The sequence below is a fragment of the Balaenoptera borealis genome (assembly GCF_965194805.1).
Source record: "Balaenoptera borealis genome assembly, chromosome: 14".
Classification (NCBI taxonomy): Eukaryota; Metazoa; Chordata; class Mammalia; order Artiodactyla; family Balaenopteridae; genus Balaenoptera; species Balaenoptera borealis.
The window spans coordinates 73,732,318-73,757,027 of NC_138875.1; the positions used below are offsets into that span (position 1 = coordinate 73,732,318).

A 24,710-nucleotide genomic window follows, 5' to 3' on the forward strand; every position below is an offset into this window, starting at 1 on the left:
GACTGAGTCCTAATCAAGCTTGTGGAGGGCACTGATCATGTGCCAGTGAGTAAAGCCACTATGAGCATTCACATACAGGTTTTTGTATAAACGTAAGTCTTTACTTCTCTTGCGTAAATACCTAGGACTTCTGGGTTATAGGTAAATGCATGTTTAACTTGGTAAGAAACTGCTAGACTTTTTTCCAGGGTAGCTCTATCATTTTGTTTTCTAACTGCAACGTATGAGAGTTACCATTGTTCCACACCTTCCCCAGCACTTGTGTTGGTTTTTTGTGTTTTGTTTTATTTCAGTCATTCTAATAGGTACTTAGTGGTATCTCACTGGGTTTTAATTTGTATTTCCCTAATGGCTAAAGAACTTCTCTCTTCATGTGCCTGCCATTTGTATATTATATTTGCCCAGATTTTATTGGGTTGTTTCTTTTCTTACTGTAAAGTTTTAAGTATTTAAGTATAAATATTCTGGATCCAAGTCCTTTGTTGGATATGTGATTTCCAAATATTTTCTCCCAGTCTGTGGCTTGTCTTTTCATTTTCTTAACTATAGTTTTTGCAGAGCAAAAGCTTAAAATTTTGACAAAGGCCAGCTTATCAATATTTTCTTCTACGGATTGTGCTTTTGGTGTTACATTTAAGTACTTTATATAATCCAAGATCACTAAGATTTTCTCCTATATTTTCTTCTAGAAGTTTTAAGTTTTACATTTAGATCTATGATCCATTTTCAGTTAGTTTTTTAAAAAATATTTTATTTATTTATTTATTTATTTATTTATTGGCTGCATCGAGTCTTAGTTGCGGCACGCAGGATCTTTGTTAAGGCATGCGGGATCTTTTGTTGCAGCACGCGGGCTTCTCTCTAGTTGTGGCGTGCGGGTTTTCTCTTCTCTAGTTGTGGCGCACAGGCTCCAGGGCACGTGGGCTCTGTAGTTCTGGCGTGCAGGTTCCAGAGCATGTGGGCTCTGTAGTTTGAGGCACGCGAGCTCTCTAGTTGAGGCGTGCGAGCTCAGTAGTTGTGGCATGCGGGCTTAGCTGCCCGTGGCATGTAGGCACCTAGTTCCCTGACCAGGGATTGAACCCACGTCCCCTGCATTGGAAGGCGGATTCTTTACCACTGGACCATCAAGGAAGTCCCCTCAGTTAGTTTTAGTTTTTGTTTTTGTTTTTTTTTTAATTTATTTATTTATTTATGGCTGCGTTGGGTCTTCGTTTCTGTGCCAGGGCTTTCTTTAGTTGTGGCAAGCGGGGGCCACTCTTCATCGTGGTGCGCGGGCCTCTCACCATCGCGGCCTCTCTTGTTGCGAAGCACAAGCTCCAGATGCGCAGGCTCAGTAATCGTGGCTCACGGGCCCAGTTGCTGCGCGGCATGTGGGATCCTCCCAGACCAGGGCTCGAACCCGTGTCCCCTGCATTGGCAGGCAGACTCTCAACCACTGCGCCAACAGGGAAGCCCTCAGTTAGTTTTTATACAAGGTGTGAGGTTTAGGTTGAAGTTCATTTTTCTGCACATGGATATTCAGTTGTTCCAACACCATATATTGTACTGTCCTTCCTCCACTGAATTGCCTTTGCAATTTTTGTCAAAAGTCAATTGAATGTATTTGTGTGGGTCTATTTCTGGATTCTCTATACAGTTTCAATGATCTGTATGTCCACCTCTTCACCATAACCACTGTCTTGAGTACGGAAGAGCTTTACAGCAAGTCTTAAAATTGGGTGGTGTGATTCCTCCCATGTTACTACTGTTCTTTTGCAAAACTGTCTTGGCTATTCTAGTTCTTTTGTTTTTCCATGTAAAATTTAGAACCAGGATGTCCATGTCAATAAGCAAATCCTTTAATTGCATTAATTTTACAAATTAATTTGTGGAGAATTGACATGTTAACTATATTGAGTATTTCAATCCATAAACATAGTAGAAACCCTTTTTCAGGCTTTCCTTGATTTCCTTCATCACCATTTTGTAATTTTTAGCATATAGAGTCCACATATATTTTGTTAGATTTATACCTAAGTATTTACTTTGGAGCTATTATAAATGTTATTATTTTTCTAGTTTCAGGTTCTAATTGTCCACTGTTAGTCTACAGAAATATGATTGATTTTTGGTTGTTCATCTTGCATTCTGCAACCTTGCTAAACTCATTCATTAGTTCTAGAAACTTTATTATAGATTCCTTGGGATTTTCTATATGGAAATCATTTCATTATGAATACAGGCAGTTGTATTTCTTCCTTTTTAATCAGTGTGCCTTTTGTTTGTTTTTCTTGCCTTATGGCACTGGTTAGGATTTCCAGTGCAATGTTGAATAGAAGTGGTGACGGTGGACATCCTAGCCTTGTTTCTGATTTTCAGGCAAAAGCATTCAATCTCTCATCATTATGGATGATGTTAGCTGTGGCTTTTCAATAGATACTCTTTATCAGATTAAGGAAGTCCCTTCTATTCCTAGTTTGCTAAGGTTTTTCTTTTTCTTTAATCGTGAAGGGATGCTGAATTTTATTAAATGCTTTTTCTGCATCAACAGGTAAGATTATAGTTTTCTTTTTTTAGTCTGTTAATGTGATGAATCACATTAACGGATTTTCAAATATTTTCAAATATCAGTCATATATCTGGAAACCCCCCTTGGTATGTTACGTTCTCCTTTTTACATATTGTTGGATTCAATCTGCTTATACTTTGTTGAGAATTTTGGTGTCCCTGTTAGTGAGGGCTATTTTTTTGTGCCATCTTTGCTGGGTTTGGTATCGGGGTAATGCTGGCCTCATAAAATGACTTGAGAAGCATTTCCGCCCCCCCCTTTTTTTTTACTGTTTTTTTTTTTTAACATCTTTATTGGAGTATAATTGCTTTACAATAGTGTGTTAGTTTCTGCTTTATAACAAAGTGAATCAGTTATACATATACATATATCCCCATATCTCCCTCTTGCGTCTCCCTCCCACCCTCCCTATCTCACCCCTCTAGGTGGTCACAAAGCACCAAGCTGATCTCCCTGTGCTATGTGGCTGCTTCCCAGTAGCTATCTATTTTACATTTGGTAGTGTATATATGTCCATGCCTCTCTCTCTCTCACTTCGTCCCAGCTTACCCTTCCCCCTCCCCATGTCCTCAAGTTCCCCGTACCTATTTTCTAAAAAATATCACGTAAAACGGATGTTATTTCTTCTTTGAATGTTTGGTAGGATAGTCTCATTTTATGTGCAAAACTTGAAATGTGAATTCCAAACGCTTAAAAATATCTGTTAAGAATTATAACTGCAAAGCTAGCAAGCCATGTGAGTCATAAGCCACACTGATTGTATTGCTGTATGGCAATACCACTTCAGCTGGTTCACAGTATTTACCAGTGCCTGGTAAATTTTAAGTACAAATTCAAGCTCTTTAAAATGTAGGATTATATATTTACATTATCTCTTTCTTCTTGGATAGGTGTTGGTAGTTTGTGGCTTTCAAAGAATTGGTTCATTTTATCTAAGTTGTCCAATTTATATGTACATTTATTTACAATATTTTGCATTACCCTTTAATGTCTGTGGGGTTTTTAGTGATATCTTCCTATGTGTATTCTTTCCTTTTTTCTTTGTCAGTATGTCTAGACATTTACCAATTTCATTAATCTCTACAAAGAATAAGCTTTTGGTTTCATTGATTTCTCTCTACTGTTTTCCTTTCTCAATTTCATTGATTTCTACTCTTTATTATTTCTTAACTTCTGCTTGCTTTGGGTTTATTTTGCTCATCTTTTTCTAGTTTCTTGAGGGTTGGGAAGCTTAGATTAGGATTTGAGACCCTTCTTCTTTTCTAACATAATAATTTAATGCTATAAAATTTCCTGTAAGCCTTGCTTTAGCTGCATCCCACACATTTTGATTTGCTGTATTTTCATTTTTGTTCATCTGAAAATATTTTCTAATTTCCCTTAAGACTTCTTCTTAGACCCATGGATTATTTAGAAGTATGCTGTTTAATTTCCAAGCATTTGGGTATTTTCCAGTTATATTTTGATTATTTATTTCTAGCTTAATTCCATTATAGTCAGAGAATATACTCTGTAGGATTTTAATTCTTTTAGATTTGCTAAGGTTTGTTTTATGACCCAGAATATGGTCTATCTTGGAATGTCTGACTGCGTACTTGAAAGGAACATACGTTCTGATGTTGTTAGGTAGAGGATGCTATAAATGTCAACCAGATGCAGCTGGTTGATGGTTTCAGTTCAATATCCTTGCTGATTTTCTACCTCTAGTTCTATCTATTAACTAAATGAAGACTGTTGAGTCTCCAACAATAATTGTGGATTTGACCTTTTCTCCTTTCAGTTCTATCAAAGTTTGCTTCCTATATTTTGCAGCTCTATTGCTGGGTGTGTACCCATTTAGAATTGTTATGTTTTTTTAGTGAGTTGACCCTTTTATCATGTTGTGTCCCTCTCTATCCCTGCTAATTTTCTTTGCTCTGAAATCTACTTTGTTTGATATTAATATAGCCACTCTAGCTTTCTTTTACTTAGTGTTGGCATGGTATATCTTTTTACCCCTTTTTGCTTTTTAACTTACCTATACCATTATATTTAAAGTGGGTTTCTTGGACACAGCATACAGTTAGGGCTTGTTTTGTTTTTTTTTTAATCCATTCTGACAATCTCTGCTTTTAATTGGTGTGTTTAGATCATTAACATTTAATGTAATTATTGTTACATTTGGATGTAAGTCTATGATTTATTATTTAGTTTCTATTTGGACCTCAGTTTTTTGTTCCTCTCTCTCCCCTTTCCTCTCTTTTTTTGAATATTTTGAATCAAAACACCTTTTGATTATTTGGGTAATTTTTAACATTCCATTTTAATTTATCTCTAGAGTTTCTGACCATGTATCACTGTATAGTCTTTTTTCAGTGCTAGGGATTAAAATATACATAACTTTTTACAATCTACTTAGAAACAGTATTTTACCATTTTAAGAAGAATGCAAATATTTACCTCCATATTTCTTTTACCCTCTCCCTTTTATAATTGTCAAATGCATTACACTGACATATGCTGAAAACCCCACCATACAATACTATAACTTTTGCTTTAAACTGTCATACATATTTTAGAAAACTTAAGAAGAAAACACAGCCTATTGTATTTATCCAGATACTTATCATTTCTGTTGTTCTTCTTTCATTTCTGAAGTTCCAAGATTCCCTCTGGTATCAATTCCCTTCCACCCAAAGAACTTTCTTTAGTATTTCTGTTAGAGCAACTAATTCTCATATTTTCTTTCATCTTAAAATGATTTTATTTTTTCGGGACTTTCCTGGTGGCACAGTGGTTAAGAATCTGCCTGCCAATGCAGGGGACACAGGTTCGAGCTCTGGTCTGGGAAGATCCCACATGCCGTGGAACAACTAAGCCCGTGTGCCACAACTACTGAGCCTATGCTCTAGAGCCCACAAGCCACAACAACTGACCCACGTGCCACAACTACTGAAGCCCGTGCACCCAGAGCCTGTGCCCTGCAACAAGAGGAGCCACTGCAACGAGAAGTCCGCACACCACAACAAAGAGTAGCCCCTGCTCGCCGCAACTACAGAAAAGCCCGCGTGCAGCAACAAAGACCCAATGCAGCCAAAAATAAAAAATATAAATAAAATAAATTTATAAAATAAAAGTCTTTATTTTTCCTTCATTCTTGAAGGTTATTTTCACTGGAAATGGAGCTCTAGGTTGACAGTTCTTTTCTTTCAGCACTTAAAAAATATTGTTCTACTGGGGCTTCCCTGGTGGTCCAGTGCTTAAGACACCCGCTTCCACTGCAGGGAGTGCAGGTTTGATCCCTGGTCAGGGAAGTTCCGCATGCCCCGTGGTGCGGCCAAAAAAAAAAAAAAATTGTTCTACTTCCTTTTCATCTCCATGGTTTCTGATGAGAAATCCACAATCATAGAAATAATTGTTCCTTTGTATGGTATGTCATTTTTTTCCTCGGCTGCTTTCAAGACATTTTCTTTCTTCGGTTTTTTAGCAGTTTGATTTTGATGTGCCTGAGTGATGATTTCTTTTGAGTTTATCCTGTTTGGAGTTCTCTGAGACTCTTGAATTGTAAGCTTACGTCTTTTGCCAAATTTAGAGTTTTTAGCCAATATTTCTTCAAGTATTTTTTTCTGCGTCACATTCTTTATGATCTCTTTCTGGGAGTGTGATGATACAAATGTTTTGATTTTGTCCCATAGGTCCCTAAGGCTCTGCTCAGTTTCTTTTCCTCCCACTCTTTTTTCTCTCTGTTGCTCAAACTGGATTATTTCTAGTGATCTATTTTCAATGCACTCTTTTCTTTGCCATCTCCATCTGCTATTAAGCCCAACCAGTGAGTTTTAAAATTTTAGTTATTGGATTTTTTAATTCCAACATTTCTGTTCTGTTTTTTTCTATATCTTCTACTTCTCTGCGGAGACTTTCTATATTAGATTTGTTTCGAGAATGTTCACACTTACTTCTCAGAGCATGATGTTACTATCTGTTTTAAAATCTTTATCTGATAATTCCAACATCTGAGTCATCTAGGGTTGGCATCTGTTAACTACCTTTTCCCATGCAAGTCTTTGGGATTTTCCTGGTTCTTCATATGTGGAGTAATTATGGGTGGTATCCCTGACATTTTGCATATTATGTTGTGGAGACTCTGAATCTTCCTTAAACTCTATGGAGAATGTTAATATTTTGTTCTAGCAGGCACCTGACCAGGTGAGGTTCTGTCTCTGGGGCCAAGTGGTGAGAGAATAAAGAGAAAAACAAAAGCAATCAGGATTCCCTTCAGGCTCTTGGTCAGAGATTTAGGCACCTGTGCTGTCACTGCTGTTGCCACTACTGAAGCCATAGGATTGCCTAGGGACTAGGGTGGGGAAAAAAGGAAGAGAAAAAATACCCAGGGGAATTCCCCTATTCTCTGTCCCGTAGGAATCCCATTTCCTGCTCCTCAGACCATACAGAGAAGGCTTCTTTGCACCTGCTATGCAGTTCCAGGTTTTAGGCTGTCCTGGATGTCATATCAGAAGCAAAATAAAGGGGACACTCACCACCAGCTTGATGGTACTCTGAGTTCCCTAATCCACCTGCTACAGTCCTCAGATAGCTACTCCATGCACTTGGTCCAGAGTTTATAATTGTGTTCAGCAGGAGAGACGGGGTGGGGGTGTGCTTATTCCATCTCACTGTGAACTGGAACCACACCAAGGGCTCTTAACTCTGTTGTACAACCAGGGTGGAGAACCACTGTATACATGTATGTGGATATTCTATATCAAGGGTTGGCAAACTTTTTCTGCAAAGGGCCAGACTGTAAATATTTTGGGCTTTGTGGCCGTATGGTCTCTGTTGCAACTACTCAACCTACTCAACTCTGCTGCTGTAGTGTGAAAGCAGCTGTAGATAATATGTAAATGAATGGGCATGGCTATCTTGCAATAAAACTTTATTTAAAAAAAAACAGTTGATAGGCTTATCTGGCCCATGGACCATGGTTTGCTGACCCCAGTTCTATCTCATGAGCAAAGCTGGTTAATGGTAAAGTTCACTTTTTTACTTTTTCCCATTCCTTAGATAGCAGAATTCTGCAAATAACTACAAAAGTTAATCCTTTGCTCTTCCATTCCTACTCCCATTAATCACAAGAACTGTGGTGCACGTTCAGTTTGGGTTCAGTTATGCTCTTTGATTCCTGAAACAGTCACTACTGTAGAGCTAAAATTTTAAAAACTAAAATTCAAGATTTGACCGATGTTACATATTGCACATATAACAAAAAATGCTGTAGCTATCATTGCAAATAGAAATCCTTATTTGCAATTTTCTCAAGGATACGTTAAAGCAGAGATCGTAAATAATAGTGTCCCAATTTGTTTTTCCAGAGACTGACTGGCTGGAGGTGTGGAGAGGCTGCTGTCCTTTCAACTCACCTGGTTTCCTGCCACACAGATAGAAGGCTAGTCTGTCAGTCAGCTCATACTGTATTTCTACGAGGCGTTCTGCCAGCTCATGGTGCCCTCCTTGCCTACCAAGAGAAAACAAAGTACCATTTATATTGCTCGCTGGCCACTGGAGCTAGAATAGAAAAGTACAGAGACGTCCCCTGAGATACTTGAGTGATTTATCAAACGTGACTTTTTAGAATAATCAACCTTTTTGTGTGAGGTAAACTGTCAAGGTCTACTTCAATTCCCACCTTTATAAAAACTGTTTTCACAATCTCAACTATCGCCTTTCCTTTATTAATTTATAAGACAGAGTACTTAATAAGGAATTCAAGGACTTATGAGAGGGACAAAGAATAACTTCATCTAATGAGGTAGAAAATAAAATTAATAAATGGTCAAGGGTAGAGGTTCTCAAAAATTAACTAGCATGCTTAAAAAAATATACAGATGTCCAGGACCCACCCTTGGAAATTCTGAATCAATAAAAACGGGAGCAGTGTGGACATTAATATTTTGAAAAAGGTCCTTCCCCTAGATGCTTCTCATGCAGCCAGCCTGACTTCTGGATTAGAGTTCAGTAACTACTTCAAGGTCTTTGATTCAGGGAGAGACAGACCAACCTAATGCATAGCTCACACCTCCTTGTCTTTAATTTCCATCACAGAAAATATTAATTTTGCCTTTGAAACAAATATTTAAGCTGCCTGAAATCCTTTTAGTAACAAGGCATATAAATAAATCATTACCCTGAGAGACTATTGTGTGCAAGGTACATGAGGAAATTCCAAGGTAAGTGATAAGTATCATTTATTGAGGGCTCTGTTCCCCTTAAAAGATGAAGTCTAGTTTCTGCCAGTTTCTCTTCCCACATACAAGGCACTACAAAAATATTCTCCAACCTACCCACACATCTTTGATTTCTGTGATGCGCATCTTTTTTTCTCATTTTTTAACATCTGTGAAATCAGGAAGTATCCTACAGTTGATAGTACATCATCATTTAATTGGTTGAGTCTTTTCCTTTTTAATGGTATATGAAATAATGATGACCCATATAAACAGTGGAGTGTTAGACCTGATGAAATACTGTATTCCTCAGTACCTTAGCTCTTATTCCCAGACACACTCTGCTCTATCCAATTAGGTCTCCTGCTGTGCCGAACATGCCCCGTCCATCCCTCCCTCCTGAACTTGACCCACGCCCTTCTTCTCACCTGGAACACCTTAGCTCCTCTTCACACGCCCAAATCCAATCCACTCTTCAAAGACCAACTAAAGACATTTCTTAATGATTTGGGCCACAGTGAGGAAATCCTATATACGTATCCATTTTGGTAATGAGTTCTACATTATTGTGCCTCATTTAACTCTTACCTGCATTTAGGAACCCTCTCCTCCCTGAGAGAGTAAATTCTAGGAGGGCAGAGTTCTGTCATTTCACTTGCCATTTTCAAGTTGTCATTTGTCATTTTATCCTCCGCAGAGTATAATTCTTTGCAGTTAATAAAGTTAATTTGGAAAAAGAAGGAAAGATGATCCATCTTCTATCATTTAAATGATATTCAAGACTAATCTATGGATGTATTTATTTATTTTCCAGCACTTCACAGCCAAAATTTTGAAACAAAGAAAAAGTTAAAGAATTTTATAGCAAGCACCCAGATGTCCACTACCTAAATCCTGCAATTAACATTTTACTATACTTGTTTAACCACATATCTATCCATATAGATTTGTTTCTAAGTTCAAGCAATGACTAAAACTATTAAAAAACTGAGGAGTGGGTTCTGCAATTCTTCATACTTGATTTGTACTCCAACTATGGCTCAAATACCACTGCGTTTAAAGGATAAAAAGAAATGAAAGACTGGAAGCTAAGCACAACGGTTAATGGTTCTACCCTCCCTGACTTTAGCTGGCTCTAAGATCATAAGCGTTTTAAACACCTTCATCTGCAAAATAATAGCATGCAAACCTCTGAAGGGGTTAAATGTTAATCATACACAATTTAGCCACTTAACAATGAATCATACACAACAGAAATAATCCCAAACAGAGAGAGGTGACAAGAATCTAGTCTCTTACCTTGCATAATCAACAGGAGTTTTCCCACTCGCATCTTGTGTGCCTGGGTCTGCTCCATATACTGCCAATAATTCCGCCTGTAAAATCTGCCCTGCTTTGGAGGCAACATGGAGTGGGGTGTTTCCTTTCTCCTAAGAATCATTAATAAAAAGTATACAAAAAGAAGCAAATTAAATAAACTAAAGGCTACATGAATGCCACCCATTTAGTTTCAATTTAATATCTGAATCAATTCATGCTTTCTTACAGGGTGAAAAAAGTTGGCTTGTGCTCCTAAAGATAATAGCCTCAAACAGGTTTCAAGATTCCCTGTTCTCACGCTTGAATGGAGTTGCTGAAAAATACACACACAAGAAAGAATATTTGTTAAAAATGTAAAGAATGATGTAGCAGAGCAGCTGGCAGACTATTTTAATACACATTATAGTAGTACTACATCATCTTTATTTAGCTCAGTAAGGTGGATGAAGCAGTCTCTCCCTTGCTGGTCACAACCATCCCTGGGCTCTAAGGCAGGGTCAGGCCCATTTTCCTGACAGGAAACTAGGGCTGGGAAGGCTGACCTGCCCAAATGCATCATCTAAGTGGCACAACCAGACCTTGAGTGAGAGGGAGTGTGAAGAGGTGGTTGAGCATGGCTCTGAAGTCTGAATTTCAAACCATACACCCCTCAAGCTGTGTGACCTTGAGGAAGTTCTTTAAGCAATCTGAACCTCAGTTTCCTTATCTCTAAAATGGTGATAATAATGCCACCTATTCACAAGGTTACTATAAGGACTCAATGATATAACAAAGCATGGAGCCTGGTACACAGGAAATGCTCAAAGAATATAGCTGCTATTATTATTGTTGATGTTTTATTTGTTGTTATTATTGAACCTAGGGCTTTAGAGCTTCATATCCTATACCGTGTAAATCACAGGATTCTGCCTTATATCACACCCTCTCCACAACAGTATTCTTGGGCTTGTATACAATGATTTAATGAAGTCTTTCAGGGTGGGAAATAGGCTTGTGCTATACCAAATTCTGTACCACTACAGAAATGCCCTTATACATTCAGAAGATGAGCTGCCTTCCTTCAAGTCTAACCTAGAATTGTCCAAAATGCAATAACTCTTATCATAGCAATGGAGAAATCTACACTAACATCTGTATCCAAGTCTTATTTTTTAATTAATTTTATTTTTTAAAATTGTGGTAAAAAACACATACCAAGTCTTATTAATAAATGGAAGTAACAATCATATACATTTCCATGTAAAGTTTAAAATTCTGAATTATGAGTGCCTATGATCTGTGTGAGCATTTGCCAAAAGCAGTGCTTTGAAAAGAAGGATATGTATTTTCATGGCATCTCTCAAAAACATGTAAAGGCCCACATAAAGAAAACCATCTACTCATTTTGCAAGTTTAATAAACCATCCTGTGTACTACAGCTTTGAGTCACACCCTGCTTCCTGAAGATCCCACTCAGCAGGCAACCTAGAAGCCCGCAGAAGCCCCACAAACCTTCTAGTCCCTCCTAGAAACAAACTCTGAGATGGCTCCTATTTCAAAGCTAAACAAACAAAAACTTACAGAAATACAATTTTAGAACCATATCTGAAAAACGCAAATAGTTTTCTGGATACTTATTTGTTCCTCTGCTCCTTATACCTCCACTAACATGAATGGTTGCCATTTGAAGTAAGATGAAAGAAGAAACCAACTGCAAAAAAAGCTGTTACTAATTATTTAGTGTACAGAAAGGAGTTTTTGTTTTTCTTTTCTTCTAAGTTTTTTTCAAATGAGACGATATGCTGCTTCATCCAGCAATTTTAGGGATTTTAAAAGGTGTGACTCACCTTACTAAGATCTTTGGCAGTCACACTATCGTCATCCCGGCAGGGCAAGCGGTGGACAAATGCTAACATCTGATACTTTGCTCTGATGAATTCTGCTTTATTAGGGCTGGTTCGAAAACAAAAAAGAAAACAGTTCACTTGCAGTTCAGATACGACATTCCCCATTCTTCAGACTGTAAAAAGAAGAGGAAGTGACCCACATCCCCCACTCAAGAATAGAATGAACAATACTGAAGTAAGTTTCAGCAGTGTGTTGTCAGGCCTGAAGTCTGAAAACATATATTAGTCATTATAATGGCCAGGACTGCAGAATACCTGCTTTTTATAGCATCTTTCTGCTCTGTGTAATTTTCTTAATTGACCTAGCAACCTTGCGAGGAAGCAGCTCGTCATCCCATCTTATAAGTGAGGCATCAGGCAGACTGGAGGCCAGAACCGAGATTTCTGGTCTGACTGCCTACTGTTTGAGTGCCAAAGCTCAAGTCTGATTACATCAAAAGCCACCAAGCTGCAGTCTTAAACCGGAGAAACCACTGAGTTGTGCTGGGTAACCATGCAAAAGAGCTGGTCCCATGCTTGGCTTTGTTCTGCATTCCTAATAGCAAAGAGGTCAATGCAAAACTGGGTGACACCCTCCCGTGCTGCCCCTGTAGGGGCTGGTCAAAAACAGCTGCACTCCTTTCAGCGGGCCCCAGGGGTTACGAAGAAATAAGAGTATTTATAAACATTTCACTCACTGTACTTTATCCTGTGGATTAGCTTTGCGTCTTCCACTGATAAGAGAGGCAGGGTCCAGCAAAGAATGCTCCCATATAGAATTAGCACCATTATTATACAAGGTTTCAACCATCTAAAACCAAGCAGTATAAAATCATATTTAAATTTCTTTCTGCAAACATCCAGTGGGAACCAGTGACTGAACTGGGAAAACAAAGCCCTATTACAAACACTAGCATGACTGGGAAATCACACACGTCACTATCTTCTGTTTTAGAATGAGAAAGATGAACCTGTACACAGGATTCAGGTTTGACCAGCAGGATAGCTAAGTACTTAAATGGGTTTGATTACATTTTCTTATAGATGATGAAGAAAGAGTACTTTGACACTTTAGGACAGTATTTCCCAAGCCTGAGCATCCAAATACTATTTTCAAGATTCTTAATATTTTTCTTTAACTCCACTTACTTTCTAAAACTTTCACTAGCAATTATAATTTGATGTGCTAGTTACATTTTAGGCAACCATTTAAATAAATATTTGAGTATTACCTACATCTACCTTGAGTACCACTGGTGATTCACGTGCCATACTCCGGGAATTGTTGTTTTAGGGTCAAATCTGGCATTTTAAACTACTCATCTCTGAACTTTATTCAGATCCTATAATATAATGAGTACTCTGTATAATCTGACAGCAGTAAACATCCATTTTCACATTGAGAATGAGCTGTTAGAAACTTCTCAGCAAAAGTTATTAATAAACCATGTCTCCCAATTTCATTTCAAAGCATGACTCCTGACATGGCCCCATCTGTTTTTTACGTTAGTGAAGATATTGTCACATCAGAGATCCACACTCACTTGTTCTGATCCTTTGGTACACATAGGCAAGTTTTAAGGACATGTTGTGCAGCTGGCACAGATTTAGTAAAATATGTACTCAAAACAAATGAAGGCGAAACACATGTGTAAGTCTGAGTTCCAACAGAACTCGAAGAATGTGTACCCCAAAATAGAAGTACCGGTGACATGACAATGGACCCCCAAATAAAACAAAGGGCCCCCTGAACACTTAGTAGGGTGTTAGGCATTCAATCAAAACAGAACTTAATTGTCTCTAACAGGTTACAAGAACTTTAAGAGAACTTAAATCAGATGTTTCAGAAATTTCTGAGGAATCCCAGTCCACGCTTCTATCAAAGTGGACAACTTAATGAAAAGTTTCTAAGGCAGTCACTTTCAGAAACATTCATCACGGTATGTGGAAAAGACAGACGGTTTAAAAACAATTTCTGGTGACATTCTAGAAAGTCATCAGTGAAATATTAGCAAGAAATTCTAATGACTATCTACCTATAGTTCAGATTTTAGGACAAGATTTACATTAGGAGGGAAAAAAATCTTAAATGATGAATTCAATAATTATATATAGCATCAATAAGCATGGCACCTCTGCTCAATTATGAGTCAAACATTTTTGTAAGATTTAAGAAGTATAATTTTAGTGCTAAAACAGTGAACCCTAAAAACTTAAATTACAAACCATGAGCAGAATTCTTATTCTTTACCTGAAGCAATGTTGGAGGCCATGGTGTGTGTTTAAGATGCCTTACTTGAGAGATATGGCGCCCTAGACTCCGATGGACACTGCAGCACTCGTCACATATAAAAGTTCCCCTATTTACTGATGCCCAGGAAGGATCTGGAAAGAAGAATGAAATCAGTGGCAAGGATACCAGGTGGTTGCTATTCCGCCAGATGGCAAGAGATGACTGAGGTTTGGTTTTTCAGAAAAACAAGACATTTCTGTTGTTTTAGTATGCTAGTCAACATATCAAGCTGGTGAGTTTGTCTGATGCCCTAATGAGATCTACCATCTCAGATGTGTGCTCCTTCAATCAACGTAAGAGAAGCAAATTGAGAGGATTCACCTGAATCATTTCGAATCCAACTCCACAAGTAGCAAGATAACATAACTGTGTCAATGAACAATCCACACAGCATTATGTGAAGTGAATGGTGAAAAGACAGCCACCCTACAACTGCTACACATCTACATGCCACTGGGCTTAGCAGAAAGCTGCAAGTGACACAACTATACAACTGCTCAGCTGCTATGGTTCTGAACACAGACTGGGAAACCTGACCTACTGCACTAGGAAATGTGCTACCATATCCATTAGGTATTTTAAATAAACTGTTGAGTCCGATCTCGCCACTGATCTGAAAGGACAGAGCTGTAAAAACAGCGGCTTCACAGAAGCAAAGATGTAAAATACAAGTGAGTAATATTTTTGGTGTGTGCACAATACTTTTTTTCCTATGAAGTCCCACAGAGCTTCATTAGACATCCTTTGAAACAAGGAATAATTCACACTTGGTAAGCAGTAAGAATAACTCACACTGTGAAAGTAAACTGAATATTTAGAAACTCAAAATAAAGACAGACCTTCTACATTTCATCAGACTCATGATGGGGTGACAATAGGTGCCGCTCAAGCTGCCTGGCTTAAGGGGTATATTTAAAAATTCTTCAATGTCCACAAAAATCTCTAAAATGCATGTACACCATCTTTACCATTTCTAACAGTTTATTCAAACCCCTTCCAACCATATAATGAAAAGTTATGGGATTTCAATCAAAGACAAACTGGGAGTCAAAGAGTGTAGTGGTTAAGAGGGTTGGCTCTGGAGACAAGCAGTCCAGGGTTTGAACCCCAACTCTGCCACTTCTTGCACAATGATCTCAGGCAAGTTATTTCTCTGAGGGTCCTCATCATGGATCAAATGGGAAGAACAACACATCTCAGGGTGGTGAGGATATAAAGAGTAAGTGAAGTTCCTTGCATATAGTAATATTTCCAAATTATTTTGTTAAGTACCATTCAAATATTTTCAAGAGTCCACTGAAATCATGGCCACTAGAGAAAGTTTTTGATTCCTAATACATGAAACACTGAATGTTTCACATGAACCTTTCTTACTACAGTGAAAAATCTCAGTGGAGTTTTCAGGTAGTTGAACTCAGAGTAGGATATGAACTAGATTCACTTTAAAAAAAAAAAGGTAAACTATTTATTGAATACTAAGATTTGATCACAGTTAGTCAAATGTTTGCCATGAAATAAAACAGAAAATTATTCAATGAAGTACAACTATGTCAGTACTACTAAGCCATTCTAAAAAACAAAGATTGGAAACACCAAGATGAAGGATCCCTGCAAAGATACATAACAACTTTGCTTTTTGCAGTATGGTACTACGACTAATGACACACATACAAAAAGACTATTCGTTTTGAAGATTACCTTTGCTTTTCACGTATCATTCAGAGGATTCACAATCTTCTTGGAGGAAATTAAACAGGAACAAGACAACAAGGATTTAACACACACTAAGCAAGGCTCTGTGTTAATCACCTTAACATCATGAATCAGAATCCCATGGAGAGAATATCAGAATGTTAACAACACAGTAAAATCCAAATCGAGTTTGTATGACTGAGGGTGGGTGAAGCCCTTCCAGTTTATCTGAACGTTTTATTCCAGGGCTTCTTAACCTGGGTTCTAGGAACACAACCAATGGGCTTCAGAAATGTCTATAACCCCTCTGAGAAATCTTAACATAAATTCTGTGTGAAAGAGTTAAGCATGTGTGCATTTTCTGGGAAAAAGGCCTGAGCATTCATCAGAATCTCAAAAGGGTCACTTCCCTGGTGGCACAGTGGTTAAGAATCCACCTGCCAATGCAGGGGACACAGGTTCGATCTCTGGTCTGGGAAGATCCCACATGCCACGGAGCAACTAAGCCTGTGCACCACAACTACTGAGCCTGCGCTCGAGAGCCCACGAACCACAACTACTGAGCCCACGTGCCGCAACTACTGAAGCCCGCGCCCCTAGGGCCTGTGCTCCACACAAGAGAAGCCACCGCAATGAGAAGCCACTGCAACGAGAAGCCCGAGCACCGCAATGAAGAGTAGCCCCCGCTCACTGCAACTAGAGAAAGCCTGCGCACAGCAACGAAGACCCAACACAGCCAAAAATAAATAAATAAATTAAAAAAAAAAAAAAAGAATCTCAAAGGGATCCCCAACCCTAAAGGTAACTCTTTTACTAGGGCTTTGCAGAAAAGGCAGCACAAATTCCCAGCTGCTCAAGTTCAGAACATTGCAAGGTAGCCTAATTATATTCACAACAGGAAGGAAGTGACTCAAGTCTCTGTAGATTAGGCATATGAGACAACAACTAAAAAGATACAATGGAAGAGAAAATGTTCTGAAATGCACAAAACGCCGGAGAAGTGCAAGACAGTATTTATTATTTAGTTGAGTATTTAGTGTGGCAATGGAGATGCAGTTTTCCTTTGCCCCATACCATCCACTGAGAAGCAAAGAAAATGCATTTCAACAGGAAGTTTGAATCTAAATTCATGTGAATCAAACATCACAGAAAGTTCAGCTGAAAACAGGCAAGAAAATAAGGAAGTGGAACAAATAACATTTTTAGAGAATACAATGGAGTTCGTATAACACACTAACTTGGCTTCTGAAACACTTCTTTTTAAACTCCTCCACCCGTCTCCCTATCTTCAAAGGAAACTGGTAACCCCACTTACAGTATACAGGCCGTGAAATAACCACATAAGGTTTGAGTTATCATAATACTATTTAAAATCAGTCTCCACTTCCATAGGACAAGATGAAGTTCTGAACAGTTGCAAAAACACTGGTGCTCCTTTCGTTAAGATCGTTTATTGGACGCTATTGCGCCAAAGAAGCCATCTTACCTTTTGAATTACTTCAAATTCAAAGCAGATAAATCCAAACACTGAAAACAGCATAGAGACCTGTCAACCCAGTTCCAACCGCTAAGATGGATCTGAACTCTAAATCTGAAAACTATGCATGGGAGGAATGGTTTTGGCCTTTCAATGCTCCCATATGCCTCTACTGCCTGAATGCACAAATGGGTATACTTGCCCGTGATTTGGTGTGTGTTTGCTTTGTAAGCTGTGATTAATGTATGATTTAGAAATTCAACTATAGCTTTAAGGGACTGTAAAGGTTCTGTACACAGTACAAAAAAGAAAAAAAACCGCCTTAAATGAGATGATCCTCATTGAGTCTCCCTACCTCTGAGCACTGTACTCCCAATTATCCTCATCGGAAAAATGAGGAAATCAAGACTCGGCCAAATGAAGTCACTAGCCCAAGGTCACCCAGAGGCAAAATTTAGTTTGAACTCAGCTCGTTCAGATCTCAGAACTTGAAACCAGCATTGCCTCCTAAGTGCTGGGATCATTTGCAAGACCCCGACATCCTGGAGATTCTCCGCGGTGGAGTGGGAGTAGGGATGTCAGGAGCGGGGAACTCATCCATGGGGGTTCTCTGGCGAGTCCCAGTGGAGGGAAGCGGCGAGTGTCGCCCACTCCAGGCAGGGCCCCAGGGCCCCCTCCTGGGGCGGGAGTCTGGGTAGCTGTGGGGAGGGGGCTGACACCTGCAGCCTCTGGGGGCCGCAGCCGGGAGGACGCTCGCATTTCACTTCTGTAACTGGCCTTCCTGCGGATTGCCCAAGCCCCTTCCTGTTGGGAAAACGGCCCCGACCCCGCCGTTTCCCCGCCCGGCCTGGGACAGAGGGGACGAGAGGGAAGGAAGGGACGGGAGGGCGGCGACCCCCTGCCCGCTCCGGCTCTGACAGGCCCGGGACGGTCCCGCCCCAAGGCCGCCGAGGTTCCTCCTCGTCCCGACCCCAGGCATAGGGTGCAGAGCTCGACAGCCGGGACCCGCCCGGCCCGAGGGGGCGGCCCCGGGACAGGGGTCCCGGCCAGGAGAGCTGAAGGGAGCGGGCCCGGCTGGTGCGACTCACCCGGCCCGCTGCAGTCAGCGCACACCTCGCTGCTCCGGAGCCGCTTCGACATGGCTCCCGCCTCCCACCTGCCGGGAACCTGGTGGCCCGGGACAGCGAAGGCGGCGGCGGCGGCAGCGGCGGCGCTTCCGCTCTAACGGGTCCCCACGGTGGTGCTGGCTGCGGCGCCTCTCCCCTCAGCGCCTCACAGCCGCGGCGCAGCACGCACGCGCGGGGAGGCGCCCTTCGGCGACGGGCAGGTCATGTGACCGGAAAGGGCACGCTGCCTTGTCGCCATCTTGAGTGAGGGCAGGTGTCTTGTGTCCTACTTCCAAATTTCCTTGATTTGGTGTCTCCCTCTCTGGAAGAGACCTTCCTGAGGCAATCAATAGTCAAGTCATTTAGCATAACTTTGGCCAAGTTCACTTATTTATGCATTCCTTTATTCAGCAAATATTTATTCAGCATCTACTATGTTCCACACACTGCTCCAGGCACTGAAGAAGGAGCAGTGAGCCAAGAAGACGAAATTTCCTGTCTTTATGGAGCTTACATTCAACTGCACTAGATCTACAATAAGTAAAACAGGAATATGTTAGATGTTTCCTTATGCTGCAGTTTTAATCTCATCTGCAAAATGGAGATAATGTGTATCTACCCGTAGCCCATGATTTGCTTTTGTATAGCCTGTTACTTAAAAATGATTTTTACATTTTTAAAGGGTTGTAAAGAAGAAAAAGGAGAGGAGGGATAGGATGAAGAATATTCAACAAAACATATATGACGTGCAAAGCTAAATATTTACTGTCTGGCTAAGGACAAATGGGATAATTTACAGAAGAGTGTGGTGTGCCTGCCCCATAGTAAGCCCTCAATAATAGTAGCTCCTATTATTATAGGAATTTTTTTTTTTTTTTTTTTGGCTGACTTGGGTCTTTGTTGCTGCGCACGGGCTTTGTCCAGTTGCGGTGAGCGGGGGCTACTCTTCCTTGCGGTGCGCGGGCTTCTCATTGCGGTGGCTTCTCTTATTGTGTAGCATGGGCTCTAGGCATGCGGGCTTCAGTAGTTGTGGCTTGCAGACTCAGTAGTTGTGGCTAGCGGGCTCCAGAGCGCAGGCTCAGCAGTGTTGGCGCACGGGCTTAGTTGCTCCGCGGCATGTGGGATCTTCCCAGACCAGGGCTCAAACCCGTGTCCCCTGCATTGGCAGGCGGATTCTTAACCACTGCGCCACCAGGGAAGCCCTAGAATTTGATATCACTATTATTTTCTAATCACAACTATTTTTTTTTTGTCTTGAGGATAAGAATAGATAATCTAACTCACAGGATGGTGTGAGATAAACACAATGATATGAGTTTAAGCAGTGTGAAGAAGAGCAGAGATGTGACCCTAATGCTAATGAATATTGTATGTATTATATGTAAACACAACCATGATCTCCCTTCAGCAAATATTCCATGCCTATTGTGGGCCAGGTACTGTTTTAACTTTAGGTACTCTGGTGAGCAGTCATCGTGGAGTTTTCCGACTAATGAATTAAGAGAAATGTTCAGTAAACATAGGATGATGAAGAGAAAGAAAATTAAATTGCACAAGGCTTCTGAAAAGATAGAAGTCCTGGAAGAGGTCTCAGAAGCACTGGTCTTTGGTTCATCTCTCCATTTTTATAAATGTGTGGTATGGGCATAACCACATAATTCCCACACATTCCACAGTTAGAGCCTCTGGGTTCCATCCTGATGCTCCTGCATCCTGTTTTGGTTTGCAGACTAACAAATCTTCTGGACTCAACACATGTGGAGAATGGATTAGGCCAGGATTCTTGAACAGCTGTTGTTTCAGGCATCTGAAAAGCTGGATGTGCACGAGCAGGGAAGGCAGAGGGTATGCTTTCAGGATGCATTAAATAACTTTGCCCAGTTATGTGGTCTAGTTGTAGACAGCTGTGCAGAAAGCTCAGGCTGGTGAGTAGCTGTAAGTTGACTTGGTTCTTCATTGAATCAAGGAGTTATAGTGTCTTAGGTTGAAACCCAAAGAATGAACTTAATAGTGGCTGACTGTGGTCAAGTCTAAGTATTATCTATTAGTCCTTTTGGCCATAACCCCAAATTCAAATGGTTAGCTTCAAAAATAGATGACATTCATATGTGGAATAAACCACCACCTTAGGTAACTTTGAATCATAACCCAGTTTGGAGTTCAGGTAGAACAGTGCTTCTCAGTGAGGGGTGGGGGGTGGATTTTCATCCTCCAGGGGACATTTGGCAATGTCTGGAGACATTTTGGGGGTAGTGTTACTGGCATCCAGTGGATAGAATGGCCAGGGATGCTGCTCAACATCCTACAAGGCACAGGACAAGTCCCACAGAAAGAATTATGTGGTTCACATCTTCCTTTCCAATTTGGGTTCCTTTTATTTCTTTTTCTTCTCTGATTGCTGTGGCTAGGACTTCCAAAACTATGTTGAATAAAAGTGGTGAGAGTGGGCATCCTTGTCTTGTTCCTGATTTCAGAGGGAATGCTTTCAGCTTTTCACCATTAACTATGATGTTAGCTGTGGGTTTGTCATATATGGCCTTTATTATGTTGAGGTATGTTCCCTTTATGTAGTATTCAACAATGGAATACTACTCAGCCATTAAAAAAAAAATGAAATTTTGCCATTTGCAGCAACATGGATGGACCTGGAGGTCATTATGCTAAGTGAAATAAGTCAGAGAAAGATAAATACTGTATGATATCACTTACACATGGAATCTAAAAAATACAACAAACTTGTAAATATAACAAAAAAGAAGCAGATTCACAGATATAGAGAGCAAACTACTGGTTACCACTGGGGAGAGGGGGAGAGGGGTAATATAAGGGTAGGGGAGGAGGCACAAACTATTGGGTGTTAGACTCAAGGATGTATTGTACAACACTGGGAATATAGCCAGTATTCAGTAAAAAATGTAAATGGAAAGCAACTTTTTAAAAAAATTTTTATTTATTTATTTTTGGCTGTGTTGGGTCTTCGCTGCTGCGCGCGGGCTTTCTCTAGTTGCAGCGAGTGGGGGCTACTCTTCGTTGCAGTGCATGGGCTTCTCATTGTGGTGGCTTCTCATTGCGGAGCACGGGCTCTAGGCGTGCGGGCCTCAGTAGTTGTGGCACGCGGGCTCAGTAGTTGTGGCTCGCGGGCTCTAGAGCACAGGCTCAGTAGTTGCAGCACACGGGCTTAGTTGCTCCGTGGCATGTGGGATCTTCCCAGACCAGGGATCGAACCGGTGTCCCCTCCATTGGCAGGCGGATTCTTAACGACTGCGCCACCAGAGAAGCCCCGGAGGGCAACTTTTTAAAATTGTATAAAAAATAAAAATAAATAAAAGTAAAAAATAAATAAATTAAATTAAAAAGAATCAGAGCTACCAGAATAGCAAAAAAAAAAAAAAAAAAAATTATGTGCTTCAAAATGTGCTGAAGTTGAGAAATCCTGAGATAGAACCATCCTCTTATTGTGCAACTATTTAATGCCACTTCTCCAGAGTTTATAATTCCCCCCTGAAAATTGTTTGGTGTTGCCCACTTCCAAAATGGCTCCTGACCAATCGTGGAAGCATCTGCCCAGGTCCAAAAAGGCTAGGGAGTCAGTTACTAGAATGGTTTGGTCCAGGCGCCTGTTGTCACCCCGTGACCACAGAGCCGGTGGAAGAGGCCCAGTTGTGGACCGAACCATATGAGAAAGCTGGAGCAGGGGGAAAGGGGGTGATGAAGGGTAGACCGAATTTTCCATGTAGAGATTCTGGGCTAAAGAAGAGAGTTTTAGCTCTGTTTTGGGCATTACTGTGTTTCCCGATGTGGACTTGCAGGTGTGTGGGGTTGGGCGGACCCCGGACCAGGTGGTTGTCCTCTCCTCCCCCCCGCCACGGCGCGCGGTGGTTCGCTCCCCGCACTTCCCTGTTTGGGGCAGTTCTGCTCGCAGAAGTCGGTTCGGGAGCTGTCACCGCGGGCGGGAGCGCGGCGGGGCGGGGTGGGCGCGGCCGACCCCGTCCCCGACCCGGCCCGCGATCGCCGACCTCCCGCGCGTGCCCCTCACCTGGCCAGCTAGTCCCCCTTGCCTAGTACCGCGCCCCTCGCTCGCTCACCTGGTTCTCTCGCTCGCCGGCCGCCGGGCGGGCGGGCGCCGGAGACCCTGCCGGTGCTGAGGCTTGGCAACCGGGCTGTGAGGGCCCGGCTGCGGCCTCCTCGCCATGTCCTCTGCCCGCGACGCTAGCGGCCACTTCCCTTTGCACGTCCTGGTCTGGAACAACGACTACCGGCAGCTGGAGAAGGAGCTGCAGGGCCAGGTGAGGGGCGAGGCGGGGGTCCGCCCCCGGCGAGAGGAGGGGGGAGTCGGGGGTCGCATCGCCTCCCTGAGCCCATCTCCAGCCCTCTGCCCTCGGGGCCCCGCAGACCCCTTCCACTCTGCAATCGTGGGATAATAATAATAATAATAATAATAATAATAATAATAATAATAATAATAATAATAATAATAACAACAACAGAACATGTATTGAGTGTTTAATGTGTTCCAGGCCCTGTGTCGAGGTTTTATATATATTATCTCTCTTAGCCTTTCCAACAACCCTAGGAGGTAGGTACTATCGTTAAATTTGACAGAGTAGGAAACTGAGGCTCTCAGAGGTTATGTGCCTTACACAAGGTTCCTCACCTAGTAAATACCAAATCAGGATTTTTAACTCTGGCCAGCTGGCTCCAGCGTGCACCGTCTTAACCAATTAGGCCTGACTCTCCCCAAAATGTATGAGCGACACACACCTGTCACCCCACCCATCCTTTTTGTAAGGAAGGGCTTGGTTGGGTTTGGAGTCCAGGTTCTAACTTGCCCTGTGACCTTGGGCAAGGCATTTTCCTTCTCTGGCCCACGTCCACTTATTTGTAGAATGAAGGTGTTGATACCCATGTGGGCAAATCTTGTACTTGACTATTATCAATAGGTCAAGTTTGAGAATCACTGGTGCACAGCATCCTTAAAATCACTTTCTGTTCTAAAGTGCTTTGATTCCTTACCTTTTATTTATTCCCATCTTTATAAGCAGTGGTTCTCAGTTGGGAGTGATTTCATCCCTCATCCCACACATCTAGTAATTAATGGAGACTTTTTTGGTAGTTACAAGTGGGGAGTGGGTGTTACTGGAATCTAATGGGTAGAGGCCAGGGAAGCTGCTCAATATCCTATAATGCACAAATGCGTAAGACACCCCCCTCCCCACCTAAGATTTATTTGTCCCAAAATGTCAGTAGCATTTCGCTTGAGAAACCCTGCCTTAAAGGCATCCCAGCAATTCTGGGAGGTATTGGTATCCTCAAATTACAAACTAACAGACTTAGCAGTTAGGAAGGGGATTTGTAATTATTTGGTATAATTGTTCTGGTTGACTTCATTTTATCCAGTGTGCTAAAGTTCTGGTTTTTGAATGGCTCCAATTTGATGCTGTAATTGTCAAATTTTAGAGGAGAAGGGGCATTGGTTTTCTTATGGTTGGCAAAAATTGAGCAAGGTCAGCATCCCCCCATTTGATGAACGGTTACTGCTAAGTGTGTTCTTGTACCTTGACGTCTCCCTTTTAAGTCTGTTGAGCACCCACTGGAAGTCAAAAGTTGCTCTTTTTTCATTTAAATTCTCTATCCCGACAGAATAAACTTTCGTTGTAAGAGTCATTGCTCTTAATTAGATCATGCCCCCAGAGTAAATGATTCACCATTAGGCATTGCAGTATACCTGATGATTTAATTCCCTTTCTCTTACTAAACGTGGCTCAGAGAGAATCCTCCATGATTTTGCTCTCAGCTTTCAGTCTCACCTTGGACACTTCAAAAATGACCGGACAGTCTTGTTTTTAGGTCTGCTATGTTTTGCTTCTGCACTTCCTCGGTATCGGGGCCACCCAACTTCTTACGAAATATTGAGATAAAGTACAAGGAAAGTCACAAAACTAAAATCCTATTTGATAGAGAGGTTCATCATTGTCCTTAAACCACACACACGTTCAATACTGATTTCTGAAAGCAGCAGGCTTTCTGTTCATTGGAGTGAGGAAAAGAGTTTAAATGAAGCGCAGTCTTTCTTTATAGAAAAACTTGTTCGATAAGACCAAGTCTTGGTTTATAATCTACAGTGTGGCATGGTTGAATTATTTCTTTTTCCTGCAAGCTGTGATAGACATGTTCATCGAAAGTTCGCTGTGCCTCTTACCTTGAAAAAC

At 41.1% G+C, this 24,710-nt stretch overlaps 2 protein-coding genes across 14 annotated transcripts in view; one reads left to right on the plus strand and one right to left on the minus strand.

Moving 5' to 3' along the window:
* The window catches only part of GIT2 (GIT ArfGAP 2), a 49,393-nt gene extending 30,691 nt beyond the window's left edge, over positions 1-18,702 (minus strand). For 8 of the 12 annotated variants that reach the window (XM_082354473.1, XM_082354464.1, XM_082354472.1 and 5 more), the window contains exons 1-7: positions 18,484-18,702; positions 14,185-14,318; positions 12,632-12,744; positions 11,895-12,000; positions 10,295-10,381; positions 10,048-10,178; positions 7,945-8,039 (exon numbers count right to left, since the gene is read on the minus strand). In XM_082354473.1, coding sequence (XP_082210599.1) covers positions 7,945-8,039; positions 10,048-10,178; positions 10,295-10,381; positions 11,895-12,000; positions 12,632-12,744; positions 14,185-14,318; positions 18,484-18,535 — 718 coding nt within the window. In that variant the 5' untranslated portion in view covers positions 18,536-18,702. The remainder of the gene's footprint in view (positions 1-7,944; positions 8,040-10,047; positions 10,179-10,294; positions 10,382-11,894; positions 12,001-12,631; positions 12,745-14,184; positions 14,319-18,483) is intronic. The other 4 variants (XM_082354468.1, XM_082354471.1, XM_082354467.1 and 1 more) reach the window with 1 other exon arrangement.
* Positions 18,703-22,375: 3,673 nt separating this feature from the next.
* ANKRD13A (ankyrin repeat domain 13A) overlaps positions 22,376-24,710 on the plus strand; it is a 39,217-nt gene continuing 36,882 nt past the window's right edge. For both annotated transcript variants that reach the window (XM_082354484.1, XM_082354485.1), the window contains exon 1: positions 22,376-22,787. In XM_082354484.1, the coding sequence (XP_082210610.1) occupies positions 22,692-22,787 (96 nt within the window). In that variant the 5' untranslated portion in view covers positions 22,376-22,691. The remainder of the gene's footprint in view (positions 22,788-24,710) is intronic.